Source organism: Leucoraja erinacea, chromosome 1, assembly GCF_028641065.1.
Source record: "Leucoraja erinacea ecotype New England chromosome 1, Leri_hhj_1, whole genome shotgun sequence".
NCBI lineage: Eukaryota > Metazoa > Chordata > Chondrichthyes > Rajiformes > Rajidae > Leucoraja > Leucoraja erinaceus.
Window position 1 is genome coordinate 118662145 of NC_073377.1, and position 23588 is coordinate 118685732.

The 23588-nt window shown below is 43.7% G+C and overlaps 1 protein-coding gene across 1 annotated transcript in view; it reads left to right on the top strand.

Annotated features, from left to right (window-relative positions):
* nrg1 (neuregulin 1) overlaps positions 1-23588 on the top strand; it is a 619668-nt gene that overhangs the window by 170122 nt on the left and 425958 nt on the right. Inside the window, exon 2 of the mRNA XM_055642174.1 lies at positions 20255-20350. Coding sequence (XP_055498149.1) covers positions 20344-20350 — 7 coding nt within the window. The 5' untranslated portion in view covers positions 20255-20343. The remainder of the gene's footprint in view (positions 1-20254; positions 20351-23588) is intronic.

The window sequence follows — 23588 nt, forward strand, 5'->3', positions numbered from 1 at the left end:
ACTGGGGTTGTTACTAATGGTGTCCTGCATTGTATGTGCTTGAAAGGCTGTTGATTTCTGTCTAATTCTCTCACTTCCATTGTCATGCTAGTCACAATCAAAATTAAAACTGGCTTTTACTACTGCTGAATCTGATGATAGATCATGCTCATGTTTCAACTCGAATGGTGCTAAAATCCTTCTAAATCATGTTAGGAAAACCTTTTTTGTAGTACAATGGCAGTAAAATCCCCAGGCTAATTATTGTGTTGACCCACATTTACTAATTAACCATAGTAACCAGGCAGAGATAGGAATGGGTTGACATGATCTACTGTTCAGAATTTAGTAGAACAAACTAATATAGTATTGAGTTTATTAATTAAACTGGCAGGATGTACTGAATCAGGTTCAAAGCTCAGATATAATTGACATATTTCTGAAATAAATTCATGTCAATGCCTTGTTCACTGTTTCTCACTTTGACCTTCATGTTCAAACTCTCCACGAATACTGATTCAAATCTTTTATTGATTTTTGCCACGTATAAAGTAACTGACTCCATCATAGATGTGTGGTTCCTAATTAACACCGATATTACATGACAGAGATGGAAAGCTCTCGTTTTATTGTGTTGTTCAGGAGGCACTTTGCTTTACAAATGAATGTAGCTAGTGGTTGCTCCAGAAAGCCATTCACCATCTTTGATAACTGTGCAATGATCAAGAACGGAACTCACTATCAAAACATGGAGGGGACGGGGGACACCATTTTTTGGCGGCCGTGCGCGCATGCGCACACTCACACACGCGCGCGCGAGGCTTCGGAGGCTCAATCCAGCGCTAAATGCAGCTCAACTCTGCCTGTCTCACCGGGTTAACTACAGCCCTGTCTGGACTGACAGGATACCAGCGCTGCTTCTCTGCGCTGGCCATATTTCCCGCAAGTCCAGGCAGGTTAACCTAGCGGGGATGTCGCCCACCTCTCAAAACATGGGGGGGACGTGTCCCCTCTGGCCCCCCTGGGTATTCCGCCCCTGGCAATGATCTTACATAACTTCCTCCTCTCTCCCTCCTGTAGCCTGCTGGAGTCTGCTTGTATTAATGTTGGGGGCTCCTCTATATCCCAGGCAGCTATTGAAACCAAGCTATTTATTCATAAGCTGCAGAGCTCTACGCTGTCCTTTTTATTCTTGCTGCACCTTCTCGCAGTCATTAATCATAATCAAGAGCAGAGGAACTTATTTTTCCTCCCATTCCCCAACCCACCAATGAAGTTCTGCTTTAGTTTAAAGATACAGCTCACCGAGTCCAATATTTAAAATTGTTTTGAGCAGAGCCGTGCAGTCAGGTCCCAGATTTAATTATTCAGTGGTTCAATGGTTCCTTATTATTATGTGTACCAAGGTACAGATACATTCTTTTTTTGCATACAGATGAGAAGATTATTGTCAGACATAAGCATAATATGTACATAATATGTACAAGTAGCCCGCTGAGTCTATATGAAATAGTCGCCAGGTTTTGGAATCATTTCATCTTTGCGCTGAGATTAACGAAACTGATCTTAAGCTAGAATTGGTCCATATGACATTCAGTTGAGGGGGAGAAAATAATCCTTGGCTTTCTCCACAGATGACCCCCTATCCAACTTTCGGATGAATACAGGGCCAATACAAGGGTTGTTACCATCTTTCCATTGTCAAATAGCCCACCTAGCAACAGTGAATGGATTCAGTCCAACTATGAGAAATCCTGAATACACTGCACTAGCATCAGGCAATACACCATCAATTGTGTAGGAAGGAACTGTAGATGCTGGTTTAGACTGAAGATAATGACAAAAGGCTGGAGTAACGCAACAGATCAGGCAGGAAAGACCTTTCCTTGATCAAATAACCTTTGACGATTTGATTTGATTTGATTTAATTTATTGTCATCGTCTTCAATTAAGAAACAACAAAATTATTTTTCCCTTACAGCCATATAAAAGAATAAAATTAAAAAAACACAAAAACACAGAAATCAATAGTCCACAACACAAACATCCCCACAGCGGCACTAAAGTTCCCCACTGTGAGGGAAGGAACTAAAATCCAGTCAACCTCCTTGCTGATGTTCCCCAATGTTCACCTGTGGTCGGGGCCTCCCGAGCACTCCGTGGTCGCCGCTACGGGCGGCCCGATCTTCAGACCCTCTCGCCGGGAACGATGGAACCCCGACATCAAATGGGAGAACATCCTCAGCGGCCTGGACCTGTGAATCGTCCACCTTCCACCGGAGTCCGCGGCTCCCAATGTCCACAGGCCGCGCTGGGTGGAGATTCGCGCTGGCGACCCCCGGCAAAGGGTCCCAGGACTCCACGATGTTAATGTCAGCGCCGCCTGCATTGGGAGTTCCGCACCCACAGCTCCGCGATGTTGGAGCAGCGGCCCAACACTCCAGAGCTCCAAGCGGCGATCCCAGGTAAGATCACGCCCGCTTCGCGATCTTTCCAGCGCCTCACCGCCACTGCTGAAGCTCTGGTCCGGTCCAGCAGGAAATGCCGCGCCTATCCAGTTGGTAGGCCGCGGGGGGGGGGGGGGCGAGGACGCGACTCAGATAATAGCCGCATCCTCGCCAGGAAACGATTGAAGGATGCTTCCCCCCTTACCCTACCCGCTTCCCCCCACATAAAATACTGAAAAAAACCCTAAAAGACACACTCTAAACATAACAAAATAAAAAAAGGCAGCCAGACCGTGGGCGGAGGCAGCTAGCAACAGCGCCACTGGATGTCCAGCCATTAGTGCTGGCTTTGATTTGTTCTTTTTAAAATTTCATTCCTTTTTTTTTTCTTTTTATACCTCTGGTTTTCCTCTCCCCTGAAGAAGCGTCTCTAACTGAAATGTCACCCGTTCTTTTTCTTGAGAGATGCTGCCCGTTCTGCTGAGTTACTCCAATAAACTATCAAGAACTTGTCAAATTATAAATGATTACCTGCAATATAAATGATAATAATATAAATGATTAAAAATTATAAATGATAACATTGCACCACCCTTTCATATACCACAGTGAGAGTATTTTCCTCCCATAGAATGCAGCTTAGTTTAGTTCAGAGATATCGCATTGAAACACATCCTTCAGCCCATCAAGTCTGCACCAACCAGCGATCGCCTTTGCACGTTCTATCCTACACACGAGGGGCAATTTACAGAAATTAATTAACCCATAAACCTGCACGTCTTTGGGTTGTGGGAGGAAACTGGAGCACCTGGAAAAAACCCACATGGTCACAGGGAGAACGTACAAACTCTGTGCAGACACCACCCGTAGTCAGGATCGAACTTGGATCTGTAGTGTTGTTGAACAGAGGAACTTAGGTACATAGATCCCTGAAAGTAACAACTTAGGTAAACAGGGTAATGAAGCTGAGACAATGAGGACAAATTTAGTGTTTAAGCTTGTGCAGATGTGGAGAATCGAAGTTTACACAGAAAAGCTGGAGAAACTCAGCGGGAGCAGCAGCATCTATGGAGCGAAGGAAATAGGCAACGTTTCGGGCCGAAACCCTTCTTCGAAGGGTTTCGGCCCGAAACGTTGCCTATTTCCTTCGCTCCATAGATGCTGCTGCACCCGCTGAGTTTCTCCAGCTTTTCTGTGTAACCAATGAGGACAATAGTTAGCTTGTCATGTTACAGTTGTACACAACATTAGTCAAGGAACACTGCGAGTACTCCATTGCAGTTCTTGCCACCACTCTATGGGGAGCATATGGCTAAGCTTGAGATGGTTCACAAAAGATTCATAACAATGTTGGTGGAATTGGAGGTCTTGGGTTTAAGGATGGCACATTGGTGCAGCAGTAGAATTGCTGCCTTACAGCGGTGGAGACCCGGGTTCGATCCTGACTATGGGTGCTGTCTGTGCAGAGTTTGTACGTTCTCCCTGTGACAATATGGATTTTCTCTAGGTGCTCCAGTTTCCTCTCACACTCCTGAGATGTGCTGGTTTGTAGGTTAATTGGCTTTGGTAAACTTGCAAATTGTCCCTAGTGTGTAGGATAGTGATCGGAGTGATCGCTGGTCGGTGCAGACTCGGTTGGCCAAAACGCCTGTTTCCACGCTGTGTATCTAATGCCTTGAAGCCTAATGCCCCTGTCCCACTTCGGAAACCTGAACGGAAACCTCTGGAGACTTTGCGCCCCACCTAAGGTTTCCGTGCGGTTCCCGTAGGTTTTTGTCAGTCTCCCTAATGGTCGAAAGTGATTTACGCTTCTTCTATGTTCTGAGAAAAAGTGGAAACCACTTTCGACCATTAGGGAGACTGACAAAAACCTCCGGGAACCTCCGGGAACCGCATGGAAATCTTTGGTGGGGCACAAAGTCTCCAGAGGTTTCCGTTCAGGTTTCCTAAGTGGGACAGCGGCATAAGGGAGAGTTCAGTTTAGTTTATTGTCACGTGTACTGAGGCACAGTGAAAAGCTTTTGTTGTATTCTAACCAGCCAGCGGAAAGATAATACATGATTACAATCGAGCTATACAGATACATGATAAGTGAATAACGTTTAGTACAAGGTAATGCCTGTAAAGTTCGATCAAAGATCGTCCGAGGATCCCCAATGAGATAGATAGTAGTGCTCTCTGGATGGGATGGTTCAGTTGCTTGATAACAGCTGTGAAGAAACTGTCCCTGAATCTGGAGGTGTGCGTTTTCACACTTCTATACCTTTTGCCTGATGGGAAAGTGGGAAAGAGGGAGTGACCAGTGTCCGACTTGTCCTTGATTATGCTGCTGGCCTTGTCGAGGCAGCATGAGGTATAGATAGAGTTATTGGAAGAGAGGTTGGTTTGTGTGATGGTCTGAGCTGCGTCCACAATTTGCTGTCGGTTTGGATAGGATGGGTTTGCTGAAATAAAGCACCAGGTGACCTTATGGAGATATATAAGATTCTGAATATCATAGGAAAGGTAAATAACCCAAATCTGTTTCTTGTGGTAGTGGTGTCTAAAACTTGAGGGTATATGTTTAAGGTGAGATTTAAAGTGAATCAAAAGAGTACATTCTTCACACAAAAAGATAATTGGTTGTTGGAATGAGCTGCCAGAGGAGGTGGTGGAAGCAGAAACGGTTGCAATGTTTAAGAGGCAGCTGCACACACATATTTGAATAAGCAGATCATAAGGGATATGGAATTAATTCAGGCAAGTTGATCAGTATAGATTGTCGTGATGTTCGGCACACACTTGGTGGACCAAGAGTCTGATTCTATGCACTCCTCCTAATATGGCTCTTCTCATCCCTTTCTCAAGGGCAATTAGGGATAAATAATAAATGCTGGCTTGTCAGCAACTCTCGCATCCCAGAAAATAATAAAACAACAAACAGATGACGAAACCTTGAAGGAGGGGTAGGATGCAGCAGAATTTGTACCAAAATAGCACAGCTGTAAAAATAGAACAGATATATATTTAAACACATGTGAAGAATACTAAAGAACGGTGCACACTGAAACATCAAGTCTCTCGGAAAATTTGCCCTTCAAATAGACCCAGAGAATTGCAAATGTTTGACATTTTTATTATTTAAAAAATCCTGCCTGTAGCCAGGACTGCATGGGTTATGTTTTATGCATTTTATTCCTCCAGACGGGAGAATCCATTACATTGGGAATTCCTAATGCGACGAAACTCCCTGGTGCCTGACAGCTCCAATAACTCACAGTGCAGCGAGACCGAAAACTAATATTGTGACGATATCAGCCCATCACTCAGGAAAAACAATGAGATTTATCTGCTAAAATGAATTGCAGCCAGCGAACCTTGGGACACAGGGCTCCAGTCCTCATCAATCTATGGAATCTGCTCCCGTCAGTTAAATGGTGCGTGTCAGAGAGGCGTAATCAGAACTCAGGACGAGCGTGACAGAGAGACTTGGTATCGTGTATTGAGCCTACTTGCTGAAGCCACACAGGCAGCACTGGTCTGTCGCAGCCTAGAATTTAGCTACTGACCCTGTAACACAAATGGTGCAATGGAGTCAAGAAAGATGTTTCATTATCAAATGTAACGACAAACAGCATCATTAAATTCTTATTTGCAGCAGGATGACAGGCTTGCAAACACACGACACGTAGAAAATATATTATACAGAACTTCAAAAAAATTAATGACCATAACACAAGTGCATGAAAACCAAACTCAAAGTCAGTCCATAATTCACAGTTGAGGTTAGTGTTCTGTAATGTTCAAGAGTCACGGGGCAGCTGAGGGAGAGTTGCCACCTCGCAGCCCAGGAGACCTGGGTTCGATCCTGACTACAGGTGCTGTCAGTACGGAGTTTGCACTTTCTCCCTGTGACCGCATGGGTTTTTCTCCAGGTGCTCCGGTTTCCTACCACACTCCAGAGGAGTGCAGGTTTCATTGGTTAATTGGCTTCTGTAAATTGTAAGTTCTAGTATGTAGGATAGTGCTAGCGTATGGGGTGATCGCTGGTTGGCGCGGACTCGGTGGGCCGAATGACCTGTTTCCACACTGTAGCTCCAAAGTCCAAAGTCAATCAGATGGTTGTTGGGAAGAGGCTAATCTTGAACCAGGAGGTCACGGTTTTCAGACTCCGACATTTCTTCCCGATGATAGGAGTGAAATGAGAGCGTGGCCATGGTGGTGCGGGTCTTTGATGATCCTGGTTGCCTTTTTGCTGCAGCGCTTCCTATAGATCCTTTAGATGGTGGAGAGGTCAGTAACATATAACATATAGACTCCTATAGATGGTGTAGAGGTCAGGTACATATATCACATACAAATTTGCATAATGATAATTTTGTGCCAAGGGCACATTATATAATAATTCCTTGCCTCCTGGTTATCTTTCCCATCTTCTCCACAGCAAGAAATCACCAGACTCTTGTAATTTTGTCCAGATTAAAGGTGGCGCCGAAGAGAAACATAGTGAACTTTCCAAATCAAAGACACTTTATCAGAGAGAAAATAAATAGCTTTAAGTTGTTGGGAAGGCGGTGGGGAGGTCTGTATAGGACAAGGGGAATGAATAGCTGTGGTAAGTAGGAACCAGGGTGGCTGTGAGGATGGGTTGCTAATGGGCCGAGAAAGGGTGACAACAAAGTATGGTGTGTTGCAGATCGCTAGTGGGGTTATCTTCATGGAGAATGGGAAGCTGACACAGGATCACAGACAGATGACTTGTGACAAAAGCATCCAGAGAGAACAAATTATTGGGAGGTTGGAGAATGTAATACTACATCTGAAAGGCTGTAACATGCCCAGACAGATGATGAGCTGCTGTTCCTTTAGACTTCAGACTCCACTTTAGACTTTAGAGATACAGCACGGAAACAAACTCTTCGGCCCACTTTTAATTTCCCCAAAGAGTCTTTGAAGTGTTGGCGGACTGGCCGACCCGAGCCTCTGGAGGATCAGTATCAGTTAGACTGCCACTCTTGCTGCTCACCCAAGGGCAACTCACTGACAGGCTATGGCTTCACACACAAATATTACTGGCAGGCCTCTCATAGTCTGTCCACTGAATCCAGCTTTCGGGTCATTGCAGCTTGAATATTGAGCTGTCATTTGTTGAACTCTCCTTGTAGGTAAATGGGATTTGGAGAAGAGCCGTGGCATATTAAACAAAGAGACAGTGATGTGTTTTCTGTTACATTTCAATTTTGTCAGTGTGCTGTAAGTGCATATTCATTGATGCTTATTAAAATGCCTTTGGCTGGATATTCAAATATGGTTCATTGCTCATATCGTGTAGTTGTTTTGTGTCAAAGAAGAAGAGTAGCTGTTCAATGGATATGTTATGTATTCAATTGATATGTAATGTAGAAATATAGGTTCATATTCCACCCTTACAGCCTGGGGATTTTAAATTGGCAGATTAAATGAACCAGGAATTAAAAGGCTAGTGCTAGCTATAGTGGCCGTTATAGCTGTTTCCTTGAGAGAAGAACGTTTGTAATTCTCAAACAGGCCTGGTTTCCATGTAACTCCAGCTCCAGAGTAGTGTGTTTTTTCTCTGCACTGTTCAGTAACAGGGACTGAGGGGCAATGTATTCAAGAGTGGAATGTTCCATGCTTGTATGGAATGAGCTGCCAGAGGAAGTGGTTGAGGCAGGTACAACACCAACATTTTAAAAGACATTTGGACTAACAAGTGCATGGTTAGGAAAGATTTGGAGGGATAAAACAGGGACAAAGTGGACACACGTATGAGCATTGTGGTCAACATGGATGTGCTGGACCAGAGCCTCTTTCTGTGCTGTATGACTCTATGACTCTCAATGGTAGGGCAATGGGATGGGTGATATACGGAGAGAAAATAATGATAGAATCATACGGCACGCAAACAGACCCTTTGGCCCAACTTGTCCATGCTGACCAAGATGCCTCTACTTAGCTAGTCCCATTTGCTCTGGTTTGGCCCACATCCATTTCCTGTTCATGTACCTGTCCAAGTGTCTTTTATATGTTGTTATAGTACCTGCCTCAACTATCTCCTCTGGCAGCATTCCATATATCCACCTACATCTGAGTTGCTCCTCAGGTTCCTATTAAATCTTGCTCCTCTCACCCTAAACCTCTGTCCGCTGGTTCTTGATTTCCCTAGCCTGGATGAAAATCTCACTGCAATCTTTCCCCTCTTATCTTAAACCGATGTCTTCTAGTTCTTGATTCCCCTACCCTGGGAAGACTATGCATTCACCCTTTCTACTCCCCTCATGATTTTATACACCTCCATAAGATCACCTCCTCTGCCTACTGTGCTCCAAGGAATGAAGTCCTAGTTAACACATTTCACTGTAGCTCAAGTCCTTGAGCCCTGGCAATATCCTCATCAATCTTCACTAAATATGCATTTCCAGCTTAATAAAATGCTTCCTGTAGCAGGGTGACTAAAACTGAACACATCACTCCAAATGTGGCATCACCAACATCTTATCCACAATACAATATAAGATGACCTTGCCAACCACTTGCAAATATATTAGCTTTAACGAGTTTGTGAGTTTTGAATGGTCCCTTAAAACTGATATCATTCCTTTCTCTCTCTCCTCACACTGCTGTGGTTTTCCTATTGTTACTGCTGATGTTCTGCTGGGGAACTTCAAACATAGCCCTGTCACTCACTCCTTCATCTCAGGTAATTTTTATAGCCGGCATCATTCAACCCAGCAACACGGTGACAATCAGACTTGTTTCCCTTTTGCCTGAGAGTTATAAATAGCTCAGGATGAAGGTCAGCCTGAAATTCCACCAGCATCTCAATGAGTTATTCGGGAGCCTTTGCGCGGAAATTACTTGCAGTTAACACGTTTAACCTAGTAAAATGCCTTCAGGCACCTCACACAAACATTATCAGACCTAATTTATCTTCTAACACATCTCATCAGCTTATGGTGTCTATGCCCACATCCAGCGGAACGTTCTGATCAGTCCCATGTGTCTGCAGCTCAGACCATCAGACTCATTTCCCTGTGTCCCTACTTTTGTGAAAAAGTTGCCCTTCAGGTTGCTATTAAATCTTTCCTCCCTCACCTTAAACCGATGTCCTCTGGTTTTTGATTTTCCTAACTTGGGTAAAAGACTCTATGCATTCAAGGGCCTGTCCGTCCCACATAGGCGACTTTGTAGACGAGTGCAGGAGACTCTGCGCTCGCCACATGATCACCACATGGTGGCCACATGTCGGGAGCTGGTGGGCTCTGGTGAGTCTCCTTCATGATCGTGAGGAGTTCCCACATTCTGGGAACTAGTCGCGGCCTCAGTATGGTCGTTGCAAATTTTTCAACATGTTGAAACGTTTTCTGCTACCAAAAATTGGTCGCCATGGAGAAAATTGATAATCCTGTAGTCGTAGGTGCAGTTGTAGTGGGGTCGCCAGGTAATTATACGAGGTCAGGGTAGTCGTAGATAGTTTTAGTTAATCACCTTTGCTGATCGCGGTCATTTTCCCACATTCTGGGAACTCGCGGCCTCAGTATGGTCGTTGCAAATTTTTCAAAAAAACGTTTTAAGCACGAGTTGGTCGTGGAGAAAATTGATAATCCAGTCATAGTTGGATGGGATCACCAGGTGATACGAGATCCGCCGTCACAGCTGTGTTATAAATGTCCGCCGAACTTCACAGCTGTGTATCTCTGGCTTATTAAAAGTTCTCTGGTTTCTTAAAAGTGTCTCCACTCCTTCTCCCCCCCCCCTTTTAAAGGACTTACTGTACACTGTGCTAGCTGTCTTAACCTTCCTGTTCATCGCGGTGTGTGTCTGGGTGACAGCAGGGGGGGTGTGTGGTGTGTGTGTGTGTGTGTGTGTGTGTGTGTGTGTGTGTGTGTGTGTGTGTGTGTGTGTGTGTGTGTGTGTGTGTGTGTGTGTGTGTGTGTGTGTGTGTGTGTGTGTGTGTGTGTGTGTGTGTGTGTGTGTGTGTGTGTGTGTGTCTCTCTCTCTCTCTCTGACAGTCGCCGTCCCATGTTCCTCGTTTTTCAGGTGAAGCCGGGAACTTGACAGTCGCCGGCAGTCAGCTGAAAAATTGCCTTAGTGGGACAGGCCCTTCACCCAGTCAATTGCCGTCTTGATTTTATACACCTCTATAATATCATCCTCCTTCGCTCCAAGAAATAACGTCTTAACCTGCCCAACCTCTCCCTGTAGCTTCGCCCCTCAAGTCCTGGCAATATCCGTGTAAATGTGTGGCAAAGTGGCACAGAGGTAATAATAATAATAATACATTTTATTTATGGGCGCCTTTCAAGAGTCTCAAGGACACCTTACAAAAATTTAGCAGGTAGAGGAAAAACATGTAAGTGGAATGAAATAAATAGTAGAGACATAACTAGTACACAAAGTAAATACAGAATTCAATACAAAACACAGGTAGAGTTGCTGCCTTACAGCACCAAAGACCCAGGTTCGATCCCGACTATCGGTGCTGTCTGTACAGAATTTGTATGTTTTTGGGTGGTCCAGTTTCTTCCCACATTCCAAAGACATACAGATTTTTAGGTTAATTGCAATTTGTTCCTCGTGTGTAGGATAGAATTAGTGTGATCGTTGGTTGGCACGGATCCGGTGGGCCAAAGGGATCGTTTTCACGCTGTGTCTCTAAACTAAACAAAACTAAACTAAATTAAATCTCTGCACTCTTTCCCGCTTACTTCACAGTTGATTTGCAGTGCAGCTGTACATGATCTTTGCTCCTCCATGGTGTACAAGGGTTGGATTTATGTGGAGTCTCTGATCCCTTTTTTGCCTCTAACACAAGGAGGAGCGAGATGACTTGGACAGCTGCTGTTTTATTGTGAATAGAGACACAAAAAGCTGAAGTAACTCAGTGGGTCAGGCAGCATGTCTGGAGAAAATGAATAGGTGACGTTTCGGGTTGTTCCTGGTTTTTCAGGTGAAGCCGTTTCGGGTTGTGACCCTTTTTCTGAATGAGAGTCAGGGGAAAGGGAAACGAGACACAGAGAGGGTAAACAGAACAAATGAATGAAAGATATGCAAAAAGCAACAATGATCAAGGAATTGTTGAGCCCACAATGATCCATTGTTGGCTGTAAGGTAGGTGATAACGAGTTACACAGACAGTGAAACTCAATGGGACGACAGTGAAACTAGTACAATGACTAGAGTGGGGAGGGACAGAGAGAGAGAGAGAGGGATGCAAGACTTACTTGAAGTTAGAGAAATCAATATTATGAATAGAATACATGTGAATCTGCAAGATATAAGCGGTCAAATTCTCAGAAATTATTTTAATTGCAACAAATAATTTTGTATTGTGGAATCAGAGAATTCCTGCGGGTTTACACCACTTTACAACCGTGCCTCCTCCTTGTCGAGCCAGCAGCTCTGTTGCCCTGCATATTTTTCTCTTGGAGTCTTGGTAGAAGTATAGGAAATTCTGAGATAGGGTAGACAGTCAGAACCTTTCCCCCCAGAGTGGAAGTGTCAAAGACTAGAGGGCATTGCTTAAAGAAGAGAGGTGCAAAGTTTCAAGGAAATGTGCAGGGCAGGTTTTTTTACACAGAGTATGGTGAGCCTGAAATGCCTGGCCTGGAGTGGTGGTGGTGGTGGAGGCAGGTATGATAATGGTGATTAAGGGGCTTTTTTTGATTGGCACATGGATATGAAGGTAATAAGAGTCATGAGCAGGCAGTGGAAACCAGACAGAGAGGCAGGCAGGCGATGAGAGGGGCATCGGGTCATGGACCTGCAACTGCTGGGCTTACCTGGATTGGGGGCGCTCTCCTATTTCCAACATGTGGACCGGACTTTAGTCTTTTTCTTTATCTTTGTAACAGCGCCAAAATATGGAGACTGTGCATTTGTGGGTTGTGTAAAACGAATTTCACTGTGCTGTGCATACGTGCCAATAAAGAACCTTTAAAACATTGAACCTTGGTTCTTGGTTTCTTGGTCCTCCAAAATATGCCAAATGGAATTTAAACTGGAGGTGGTGAAGGGAGGGATTAAGCCAGAAAGAGTTATTGGGAAGAAAGAGCTACTTTAAATTTAGTTGCATCTGGTTGGGTAACTATTGTTGGGTGGAGATTATTCCATGCTTTAATTGTGCGGGTGAAGAACGAATTGCTGAATACATCTGTCTTTGTAGCTGGGATCACAAATTGGATTGAATGCCCTCGTCTGCTCCTAATTGGTTTGGGTTTGGTGTAGGTCTTGTAGTCTATGTCGATCTGACCATTTAACATTTTGTAAAAACAGGTCAAACGGTGAGCTTCACGTCTGTCTTGGAGAGGGTTCCACCCCAGAGAATTCAGAAGTTTGGTGACACTCACTTCTCTCTCATAGGTGTTAGTAACAAATCGAGCTGCCTGTCTTTGGACACGTTCAATGGAAGAAATGTTTTTATTTGTGTATGTGTCCCATGCTGCAACTGCGTAGTCCAAATGAGGTCTAACCTTGGCATCATGTTCAGACATACATTGTGGGCTGAGGGGCCTGTTCCTGTGCAGTACGGTTCAATGGTCTATGCCTGACAGGACACGACATGCCAATAGGGAGTGAAAAGCTGAGCCAAAGTAAGAGGCGGGTGACCAGCAGCACGGCCTGTTTCTGATACTCTGATGGAAACAAAGGGTAAGGTGCCTAGAGTTGGGAAATTCCATTTTGAGACTGCAATGTGGCGAGATGAAGTATTGTGGGCAGTTCTGGTCACCCCATTACAGGAAGTGTGCAGAGGAGGTTTACCAGAATGCTGCTTGGATGAGGGGCCATTTGCTACAGGGAGAGATTGGACAGACTGGGACTGTTTTCTCTGTAACATCAGAGGTTGCGGAGAGACCTTTGGTAGAAGTATATAAAATTATGTGAGGCACAGATAGGGTAAACAGTCAAAATGTTTTTCCATGATGGAAAAATAAAGTATTAGATGGCATAGTTTAAGGTGAGAGAAGTCAAGTTTAAAGGAGATGTGCGGGGCAAGTTTTAACTGCATGAGGTTTCTCCGGGTGCTCTGGTTTCCACCCACAATCCAAAGATGTTCAGGCTTGTAGGTTAATTAGCTTCGGTAAAATTGTAAATTGTCCCTAATGTGTAGGATAGTGCAAGTGTATAAGGTGATTGCTGGTTGGCGTGGACTCGGTGGGCCGAAGGGACTGTTTCTGCATTGTATCTCTAAAGTAAAGTCTAAAGAGAAGTGATGGTCTTGGCATCTTGTTCAGCACAGACATTGTGGACCAAAGGGCTTGTCCTTGTGCTGTACTGTTCTATGCACTATTTCCTATGTTGTATTGCTTCTCAAGAGTCAAGTCAAGTCAAGTCAAGTTTATTTGTCACATACACATACGAGATGTGCAGTGAAATGCAAGTGGCAATGCTCGCGGACTTTTGTGCAAAAGACAAACAACAAAACAACCAAACAAATTATAAACACAATCATAACACACATATTCTTTTACATAATAAATAATGGAAGGAAAAACGTTCTATAGAGTTAGTCCCTGGTGAGATAGGCGTTTACAGTCCGAATTGCCTTTGGGAAGAAACTCCTTCTCAACCTCTCCGTTCTCACCGCATGGCAACGGAGGTGTTTGCCTGACCGTAGTAGCTGGAACAGTCCGTTGCAGGGGTGGAAGGGGTCTCCCATGATTTTATTTGCTCTGGAGTTGCACCTCCTGATGTATAGTTCCTGCAGGGGGGGCGAGTGAAGTTCCCATAGTGCGTTTGGCCGAACGCACTACTCTCTGCAGAGCCTTATTGTCCTTGGCAGAGCAATTCCCAAACCAGATGGTAATGTTCCCGGACAAGATGCTTTCCACCGCCGCTGCGTAGAAGCACTGGAGGATCCTCGGAGACACTATGAATTTCCTCACTGCCTGAGGTGGTAAAGGCGCTGCCTTGCCTTACTCACGAGTGCTGAGGCGTGTGATGCCCATGTCATATCCTCGGAGATGTGGACTCCCAGATAATTAAAACAGTTCACCCTATCCACAGGATCCCCATTTATCCTCAAAGGAGTGTACGTCCTCGGATGATGTGCCCTCCTAAAGTCCATGATCAGCTCCTTTGTTTTTTTGATGTTCAAGAGGAGGCTGATATCCTGGCACCAGAGTGCTAGACCAGCCACCTCCTCCCGGTAGGGCTTCTCAACGTTGTCTGAGATCAGGCCCACCACCACAGTGTCATCAGCAAACTTAATTATTGAGATGGGCTGAGATATAACAGGGGCAGGGGGCGACAGACAGAGAGGTTAGAGTGATAGTGATCCTGAGCTACGGGTTACTTTGCTATTTTAATTGTTTATCTATCTGTCGGAGGAACTGAACAGATCAACAACATTGCTGGTGGCAAAGAGACAATGTCTTGAGCATCCCACTACCTCATTAACCTACCAGTCTGTAACAAAGCCACAGCACAAACTAGAGGACCAAGACCTCATTAGCCATCTGAGTGTGTTATACTCTTCCTGACTCAAGCTTGAATTCAGCAGTTTTAGGACTGCATCAGAACTGGCCACCAAGGGTATTTACAGGGAAAGTAGATAAACCTTTAGAAAGATCCAGGAATTGAGGAAAAAGGAAATCCGGTCGTGAAGAGAAGATGAGATCTGGGACAGAAGAAATATACATTCCATCCTCTGTGTTAATAAGTTGCCCCTTATGTTTCTTCTAAATCTATTCCCTCTCAATTTAAAACTACGCCTTCTAGTTCTGGACTTCTCTACCATGGAAAAAAACTGTATGGACGTTCATCTTAACCTTGCCTCTCACAATTTTATATACGTCTATAAGGTCACCGCTCAGCTTCCTATGCTTCAGGTAAAGAGTCCCAGTCTCTTTATAACTCAAGTGCTCGATTCCTAGTATCATCCTGGTGAATCTTTTCTGTACCATTTCCAGTTTAATCACATCCTTCATGCAGCAATGTGATCATAAATGCAGCAATGTCACCGACATCACATAAATGCACTGATTATCTGATTAGATTGGATAGGAAGCAAGCAAAACTTTTTCACTGTACATCAGACCAGAGCCCATGACAATAATAAACCCAAGCACGACAATAAACTTGCATATTGCGTTCAGCACCCTTATACCTTCCGAAGAGTCCACCAGGGTCCACCGAAGAGTCCACCAGGGTCCACCACTATGCTGTGTTGGACAATTTTATACTGGACAATTTTTACATTTATCAAGCCAATTAACCCCTTCCCAATGAAGACAAGTGCACCAAATGCCTTCTTCACCGTGTCAACCTTCACCCTGTCTACCTGTGTCAACATTTTCAGGGACTGCGTACTTGTACCTCTAGATCCCTCTGTTCAATAATACTCTACCATTTACTATGTAAATCTTGCACTGGATTGATTTCTCAAAATGTGTCAGTTTAGTTTAGTTTAGAGATACAGCCCGGAAACAAACCCTTTGGCCCACCGAGTTCGCACCATTTCACATTTCCTTAAGGTGACACGTCACTGAGTTAGATACAAGCCTGAAAAGCCTACAGTATGATTTCATACATTTATGGTGCTAGTTATTCCTTAATAACACAACTCGCTCACTGTGCAGTTTCAAAATTTAACTAATCATACTTCGCATCAATTTTAGTAACTACAAAAGTAATTTTCTGCAGATGCCCCTTGGGTGTTGAAAGTGGTGGTGAGAGTTTAGGATTAAGTCAAGAAAGGATAGTCTCTCTTGTCTAATTGATATTATTAACATCAATAATACCTAAGCTTTAAACAATCTGCATTTAATTGCAAAACAATTTGGAATTTAGTGTAATTTAGGGTTATAAAATTGAAAACTAGTTGCTTGGATTATTGTACTGTACAAAGGGCACATAAAAGTCTTTGTAATTAATGTTAACAGAGTTAATAGCCAGTTCTAACTGTCAGTGAAAGTAATTCTTTAGCTTTTAGGCTTTACAGATACAGAACACAAACAGGCCCTTCAGCGCACGGAGTCTGCTCCAACCAGCAATCACCACATACACTAGCATCAAACAGAGAGTGGTGAATCTCTGGAACTCTCTGCCACAGAGGGTAGTTGAGGCCAGTTCATTGGCTATATTTAAGAGGGAGTTAGATGTGGCCCTTGTGGCTAAAGGGATCAGGGGGTATGGAGAGAAGGCAGGTACGGGATACTGAGTTGGATGATCAGTCATTATCATATTGAATGGCGGTGCAGGCTCGAAGGGCCGAGTGGCCTACTCCTGCACCTAATTTCTATGTATCTATGTATGTATCAACCTACACACTAGAGATAATTTATAATTTTACCAAAGCCAATTAACCTACAAACCTGCACGTCTTTGGAGTGCAGGAGGAAACCGGAGCACCTGAGGAAAACCTACGCAGTCACAGGGAGAACATATAAACTCTGTACAGAGAGCACACATGGTCAGGATTGACCCCAGGTCACTGGCGCTGTCAGGGAACCTCAATTGCTTTGCCACTGTGCCATCCTTTTCTACAAGGAGTGTGGAAGGAAGGGAAAGAGATTAATTTAGTTAACATCTTCAGCTGCCAATGGGTTCTGAGTTGGACTTTAAACTGAGTAAATTTCAGCTAATCTGAAATAATGATCAGACAGCAAGCATTAGCCTGGTCAGAGTTCAAGGGTTCATCAAGATTGATTCTCGGATGGTCAGCTGACAATTCCCATTGAGCGTAGGAGCGTAATTTGTCACTTTGAGTGTGTGTAGCTCATCCAGCTGTTTTCCTGACAATGGTTATCGGATCCATCATGGAAAAAAGGATTGGCTGATGCCTGAGTGGAGAATGATACAATTGAGGAGTGAGGGTGATATGGAGATGTCAATATGTGACAAACAAACTCTGATCCTATTTATAGTTCCACACACAAGCAAGTTTTTTTTAAACTTACTGTTCTCTTTAAATGGTTTTGTTCTGAATCCATCAACAGCTGCCTGCAATTTTGAAAAAATAGTCTCATCTTCAATTACTGAAGTCTTTACTTTGTCAGTCTGCTTGGGCAGCAATCTCATAGGATCCAATAATAATAATAATAATAATAATAATAAATAGATAATTAAGGGGGTGGGGGGTTCAGCAATCCAGGCAGCATCTGTTGAAAGTGAAACATGTAGCTGAAGCCCTTCACTAGAACTGGGAAAGAGATAAAACAAAACACAAAATGCTGGAGGAACTTAATGAGTCAATCAGCATCTGGGGATGAAATGGACAGCTGACATTTCAGGTCGGGACCCTTCTTCAATGTTTCAATCTAATCTTTAATTCAAGATTCCAGCATCTGAATTCTCTTGCCTCTCCAAGAGAAAACGATGTTAGTTTTGGGTAGCGGAGAAGGAAGATGGATAGAGCAGTGGGAATATCTCTGATGGGGTGAAGCCAAATGACTTAATGTGTTAATTAAATAGCAGTTAAGATTAGATTAAGGTTCTTTGTGTGTGTAATGTGTTGCTAATGGTAAGGATCTGTGAAGTGCCCAGTAGACCAGATGAGAAAAAAGATTTAAATGGGACCTGAGCGTCACCACAGGCATTGGTGCGCATATGGAACAAGCTGCATATCACAGTGGTATAGGTGGGTATATTTATGACAGTTAACAGTCTTGCTTGACTGCATCTGGCCCACATCACTCCAAGCATGGGTAGAGAAGGGTTGGAGGAGTATCGACCAGGTAAAGGCAAGTGGGGCTAATAAGGTTAAGTAACTTTTTCAACATGGATGTGTTGGACTGAAGGGCCCATTTCTGTGCTGTATAGCTCTGACTCTGGCCCACATATCTCTGGAGACAATAGATGCAGGGGTAGGCCTTTTGGCCCTTCGAGCAGGCACTGCCATTCAATGTGATAATGACTGATCTTCCCAATCAGTATCCCGTTACTGCCTTCTCCCCATATTCCCTGACTCTGCTATCTTTAAGAGCCCTACCCAGCTCTCTCTTGAAAGTATCCAGAGAACGGGCCTCCACCGTCTGAGGCAGAGAATTCCACAGACTCACAACAATCTGTGGAAAAAGTATTTCCTCATATCCGTTCTAAATGGCTTACCCCTTATTCTTAAACTGTGGCCCCTGGTTCTGGACTCCCCCAACATCAGTGATGTTTCCTGCCTCTCGCATGTCCAAACCCTTAATAATCATATATTAATCATATATGAATCCACGTACACAACGTCTTCAACTCTGCCTTCATCAACCTTTTTGGTCACATCCTCAAAAAACTTTCTTAATGCTATGAATCACAAAATACACTCTGCGAACCTTTCGGAAGAAGAGACGCGAACACATCTCATCAGGTTCAATGGTGCGGATTTACAAATACAGAATTTGCATGGATTTCTAGAGTAGATGCAATTGCCTCTGGCTTTCACAACATCTTTACTAATATTGTCTGGGTTTCGTATACCACACCTAACAATATAAAAGTGGCGTTTAAAAGGTTTTAGGATAGGCACGTGAATATGTAGGGAATGGAGGAATAGGGATCACGTGCAGGCAGTGGAGAGTAGTTTAACTAATTTTGTTTAGTGTGGACATTGTTGGCTGAAGGGCCTATTCCTGTACTGTACTGTTTTAATTAGTAGGCCATACTCTTAAATATTCAATAAATATGATTTAATAGTTCCAAAAAATTTCATCCTCTTCCAGGATATGCTTGTGGAAAAGGTAATCAATTATTTGGACAGGGATATAGATTATTATCAATGCTGCCAGTAAACTAGCATTTAACATGGTCACATGTCACCACTTCGCCGGCTACCTTGTTAAAGGTGTTAATCTATTTAAAATAGCAGTTTGATGTGCTAATGTAGCAGACTTAAAAACTGAAAAGGACATTTTTAGTGTCCACTTACTAATGGTATTTTTTCAGTAATCACCATGGACCATCTGTATGGGCCAGTCATAATATTTGACAGCATAATTTATGGAGTGAGTGTATAGTCCCAATTCTCCAACCTACCTCATTGTGGAGATTGGATTTGTTTTTCTCTGAAACTGTTATGCTATAATACTGCAATATATATTTGTCTTATTTTGTACTTGTGTGGCTTGATTGTATTCATGTACGGTTTTATCTGACATGATTAGATTGCAAGCAAACAAGAGCTTTTCACTGTACCTCGGTACAAGTGACGACAATAAACACATCAGAGTGGAAAGCAAACTGACTTACTAGATGAGAATGGAGATGACAAAATTAATAAATTTACAGGTTACACTAATCTGGTATTGTCTGGTATCATAAAAAGCAAAAATGATGATCAAAAATTGCAGATCAGTTGGGCAAGTGGGCAGAGGAATGTTTAATGGAGTTTGATGCAGATAAATGCAAGGTGTTGCATTTCGGGACCTTCAGAGTGAATGGCAAGACTCTGGGGAGCGTTGTAGAGTAGGTCCAGGGGTACAGGTACATCGTTCCCTGTTGGTGGTGGGTATGTGGAACGAGCTGCAGAGGAGGTAGTTGAGGCATGTACTATAACAACATTTAAACCATTTGGACAGATACATGAATAGGAATGGTTTAGAGGGATATGGGCCAAACAAAGGCAGATGGGTCAAGTGTGGACGGGGGATCTTGGTCGGCATGGGCCGACCAAGTTGGGCCGAAGAGTCTGTTCCCATGCTATATGACACTGACTGCTCCATAAGCCTGTGGAGTAATATTATCAGATGATAGTGAATATCTCTCTCCAAAAGCCTTGCTGTCAACAGGGTTCATAGCCAAGGTACTACAAACCTAACAGCACAAGGCCTGAGGGGAAAAAGGGGTTAAAATAAAACCTAATTGATTTTGTTTTTGATTTTCTTTTCCCATCTTGGCTTCTGCAGCTGTCTACATCTGTTTCCGCAAGCCTCCAGATACATAAGCAGATTTGGAGTTGACCTCAATCAGGATTTCAGCCTTTGAGTATGCCCATATGACAAGTGAGTACTTTGCGAGAGTGTGTCACCAGATTGAAATTGAATTGCTTGATTTGAGAGAAAAAAACAACATACAGTTACCTTTGTTGTCTTTGAGTAACTTTCTAGGACCTGGTGAACTAGGATGTACAGGCCTGTAGAGGCCTGCTTGCCAGTATTACAGTGCAATGTAGCAAGGAAAGAAACTATTCTGTGCAGGAATGAACTGCAGATACTGGTTTACACTGAAAGACATAAAAAACTAGACTAACTTGGAAGGTCAGGCGGCATCTTTGGAGAAACAGAATAGGTGATGTTTCAGTGAAAGAAAGAACTGCAGATGCTGGAATAAATTGAAGGTAGACACAAAGTGCTGGAGTAACTCAGCGGGTGAGACAGCATCTCTGGAGAGAAGGAATGGCCGATGTTTCGGGTCGAGACCCGAAGAAGGGACTTTCTCAGTCTGAAGAAGGGTCTCGACCCGAAACATCGCCCATTCCTTCTCTCCAGAGATGCTGCCTCGCCCGCTGAGTTTCTCCAGCATTTTGTGTCTACCAAGAGATATTTTGGGTTGAGACCCTTTTTAGACTGAGAGTCAGGGGAAAGGGATACAAGAAATAGAGAAGATAAATAGAACAAATGAATGAAAGATGTGAAAAGCAACAATGATCCATTTGTAGGTTACACAAAAAAGCTGGAGAAACTCAGCGGGTGCAGCAGCATCTATGGAGCGAAGGAAATAGGCAACGTTTCGGGCCGAAACCCTTCTTCAGACTGGGTTGGAGGGCAGGAGGGATCACAGATGGGGGACAGTTAGAGAGGAGGTTGTGAAACTGTCTCCGGAGAGAAGAGGAGAACTTCTTCAAGGTAGGCATATCTTGAAGAGATAACGCAGTAGAGTATACACAGTGTTTAAGAGGGAACTGCAGTGCTGGAGAATCGAAGGTTACACAAAAAAGCTGGAGAACCTCAGCGGGTGCAGCAGCATCTAGGGAGTGAATGAAATAGGCAACGTTTCGGGCCGAAACCCTTCAGACTGAAGAAGGGTTTCGGCCCGAAACGTTGCCTATTTCCTTCGCTCCATAGATGCTGCTGCACCCGCTTAGTTTCTCCAGCTTTTTTGTGTAGCAATGATCCATTTGTGCTTGTTGTCTGTTCTTGATGATGATGCAATTAGTGCCACTCTGCCTGATAATTCCCCATGGCAACTTATTGCATTTGTACGATTTGTCCCTTGGTTTTAATCATTCTTTCAGGGTGCATCCCAGCTCAGAACAAGTCTCTTTGTGGATGAAATAATTATCTTGCCTTCTGTCTAATTCTTTTACCAATTACCTTAATGCTTGACCCGATGAGTTCCTCCAATATTTTTTCTTTGCACCTACTGAATAATGAAAGGCCTAGATAGCGTGGATGTGGAGAGGATGTTTCCAGTAGTGGGAGCATGCGGACCAGAGGCCATAACCTCAGAATAAAAGGACGTACCTTTTATAATGGAGATGAGGAGGGATTTATTTTGCTCGAGGGTGGTGAATCTGTGGAATTCATTGCCACATGCGGCTGTTGAGGTCGTCTTTAGGTATTTTTAAAGTGTAGATTGATAGGTTCTTGATTAGTAAGGGTGTCGAAGGATATGGGGAAAAGGCTGGAGAACGGGGTTGTAAGGGATAATTAGATCAGCCATGATCAAATGGTAGGGCAGATTTGGTGGATCAAATGGCTTAATTGTACTCCTATGCCTTATGGACTTTAATGAGCACAGAAGCTACTGGGGGTGGTAAAACCAGGGGAGAAAGTTGGATTGAGTATTTAGGTGAACAACTTTAGTTGCATCACTCAGCACTGGCAAGACAGGATGTTAATATTAAATGCAAAGATGCGTTTACTGATGGCAAACAGAGCCAAGTCTCTTCCCCTTTGCTTTTCTGAGTGAGTTCTGTTGCTGTGAGTGTCTTCAGGTTCCTTTCCTAAAATGTAACGCATTACAGCAACGGAACGGGCTCTTTGGCCCACCATGTCTGTGCCAAACATGATGCCAAGTTAAACTAATTTCCTCTTCCTACACATGATCCATATCTCTCTATTCCCTGCTTATCCATGAGCCTATTCAAAATCCTCTTAAATGCCAATATCGTGCCTGCCTCCACTACCACCCCCTGCAATACGTTCCAGGCACCCACCACTCTCTGTTTAAAAACATCTTGTGCCACCCATCTCTTTTAAAATGTGCCCCTCTCATTTTAAAGCTATGAAGGTGTCTCAGCTGAGACCTCCCACCATCACAGTCTCCTCTCTTGCCAAGTTTGCATCTTTCTTGCTCATAATTCCCTCATGAACATGTTGGAGGGCTACCAGCCTTCTGAAAAAACTGACAAAACCATTATCCATCTGGACCCCTCTTCTCTGGTTTCTCAGTATCTCCACATTGAGATATCTCGCAGCCACCTCTAAAATAAGTCACATACTTCCTCAAACCAATATCTCTCCATCTTTTGGCGGTTTGGCCAATAAACATTTTGAACTTCCCTTTGCACATTCTCCTATTAGGACAGAAAGGAGTTTAACAAGTTTTAAAGCCCACAATGGGAGTAAGACAGCAGCAAAGTAAGGCTGAGGTGTAAATGTAGCTGAAAACCCTTTGGCACAGTCATGATGGTGAACTGGAAAGGGCTGGTTATTTCAAATTCAACCGACAATGGAACTGGCAGGCTTCTGTCTTGTAATTGAAGTCCTGGGCCAGCTACTGCAATGGTCAAGACCAACTCTCAATGTTTGCAGGATTGGGGGTAGCATGGCTATTTGAGGGTTTAATATCCCGATAGGCATCAATGGGCCAGTTAGGAGGAAGGACATGACATAGCTCTGGGTAATTTTGGCCAGATCTTGGGTAGAGATGAATAGTGTACCCAGGAGGAGGGGGGCACTTGAAGTTGGCAGGACTTCCATGCTTAAAGTTGGAGCAAAATGTGTCGGATGTAGGATCAATTAAAGTGAGAAGTTTCTTCCAAACTTCAATTGACCATGTAATTAGTTATTATCTGTTTTACATTCTTCTTTCATTTCCATGAGGCAAGCAGTGACAGAAAATGCCTAGAACAAAATTGCAAAGAAAGACGTTTGATGAAATCAGGGCTATGTTAATGGATTGGTTCAAATGGTCGATGACATCTGAGTATCGGGCAAGGGTGTGCAAAGTGGATCATTGAGTTCATGAACTACATGAGCACTGCAGTGAATCTTTAGTAAACAGGCATGCTTTCCT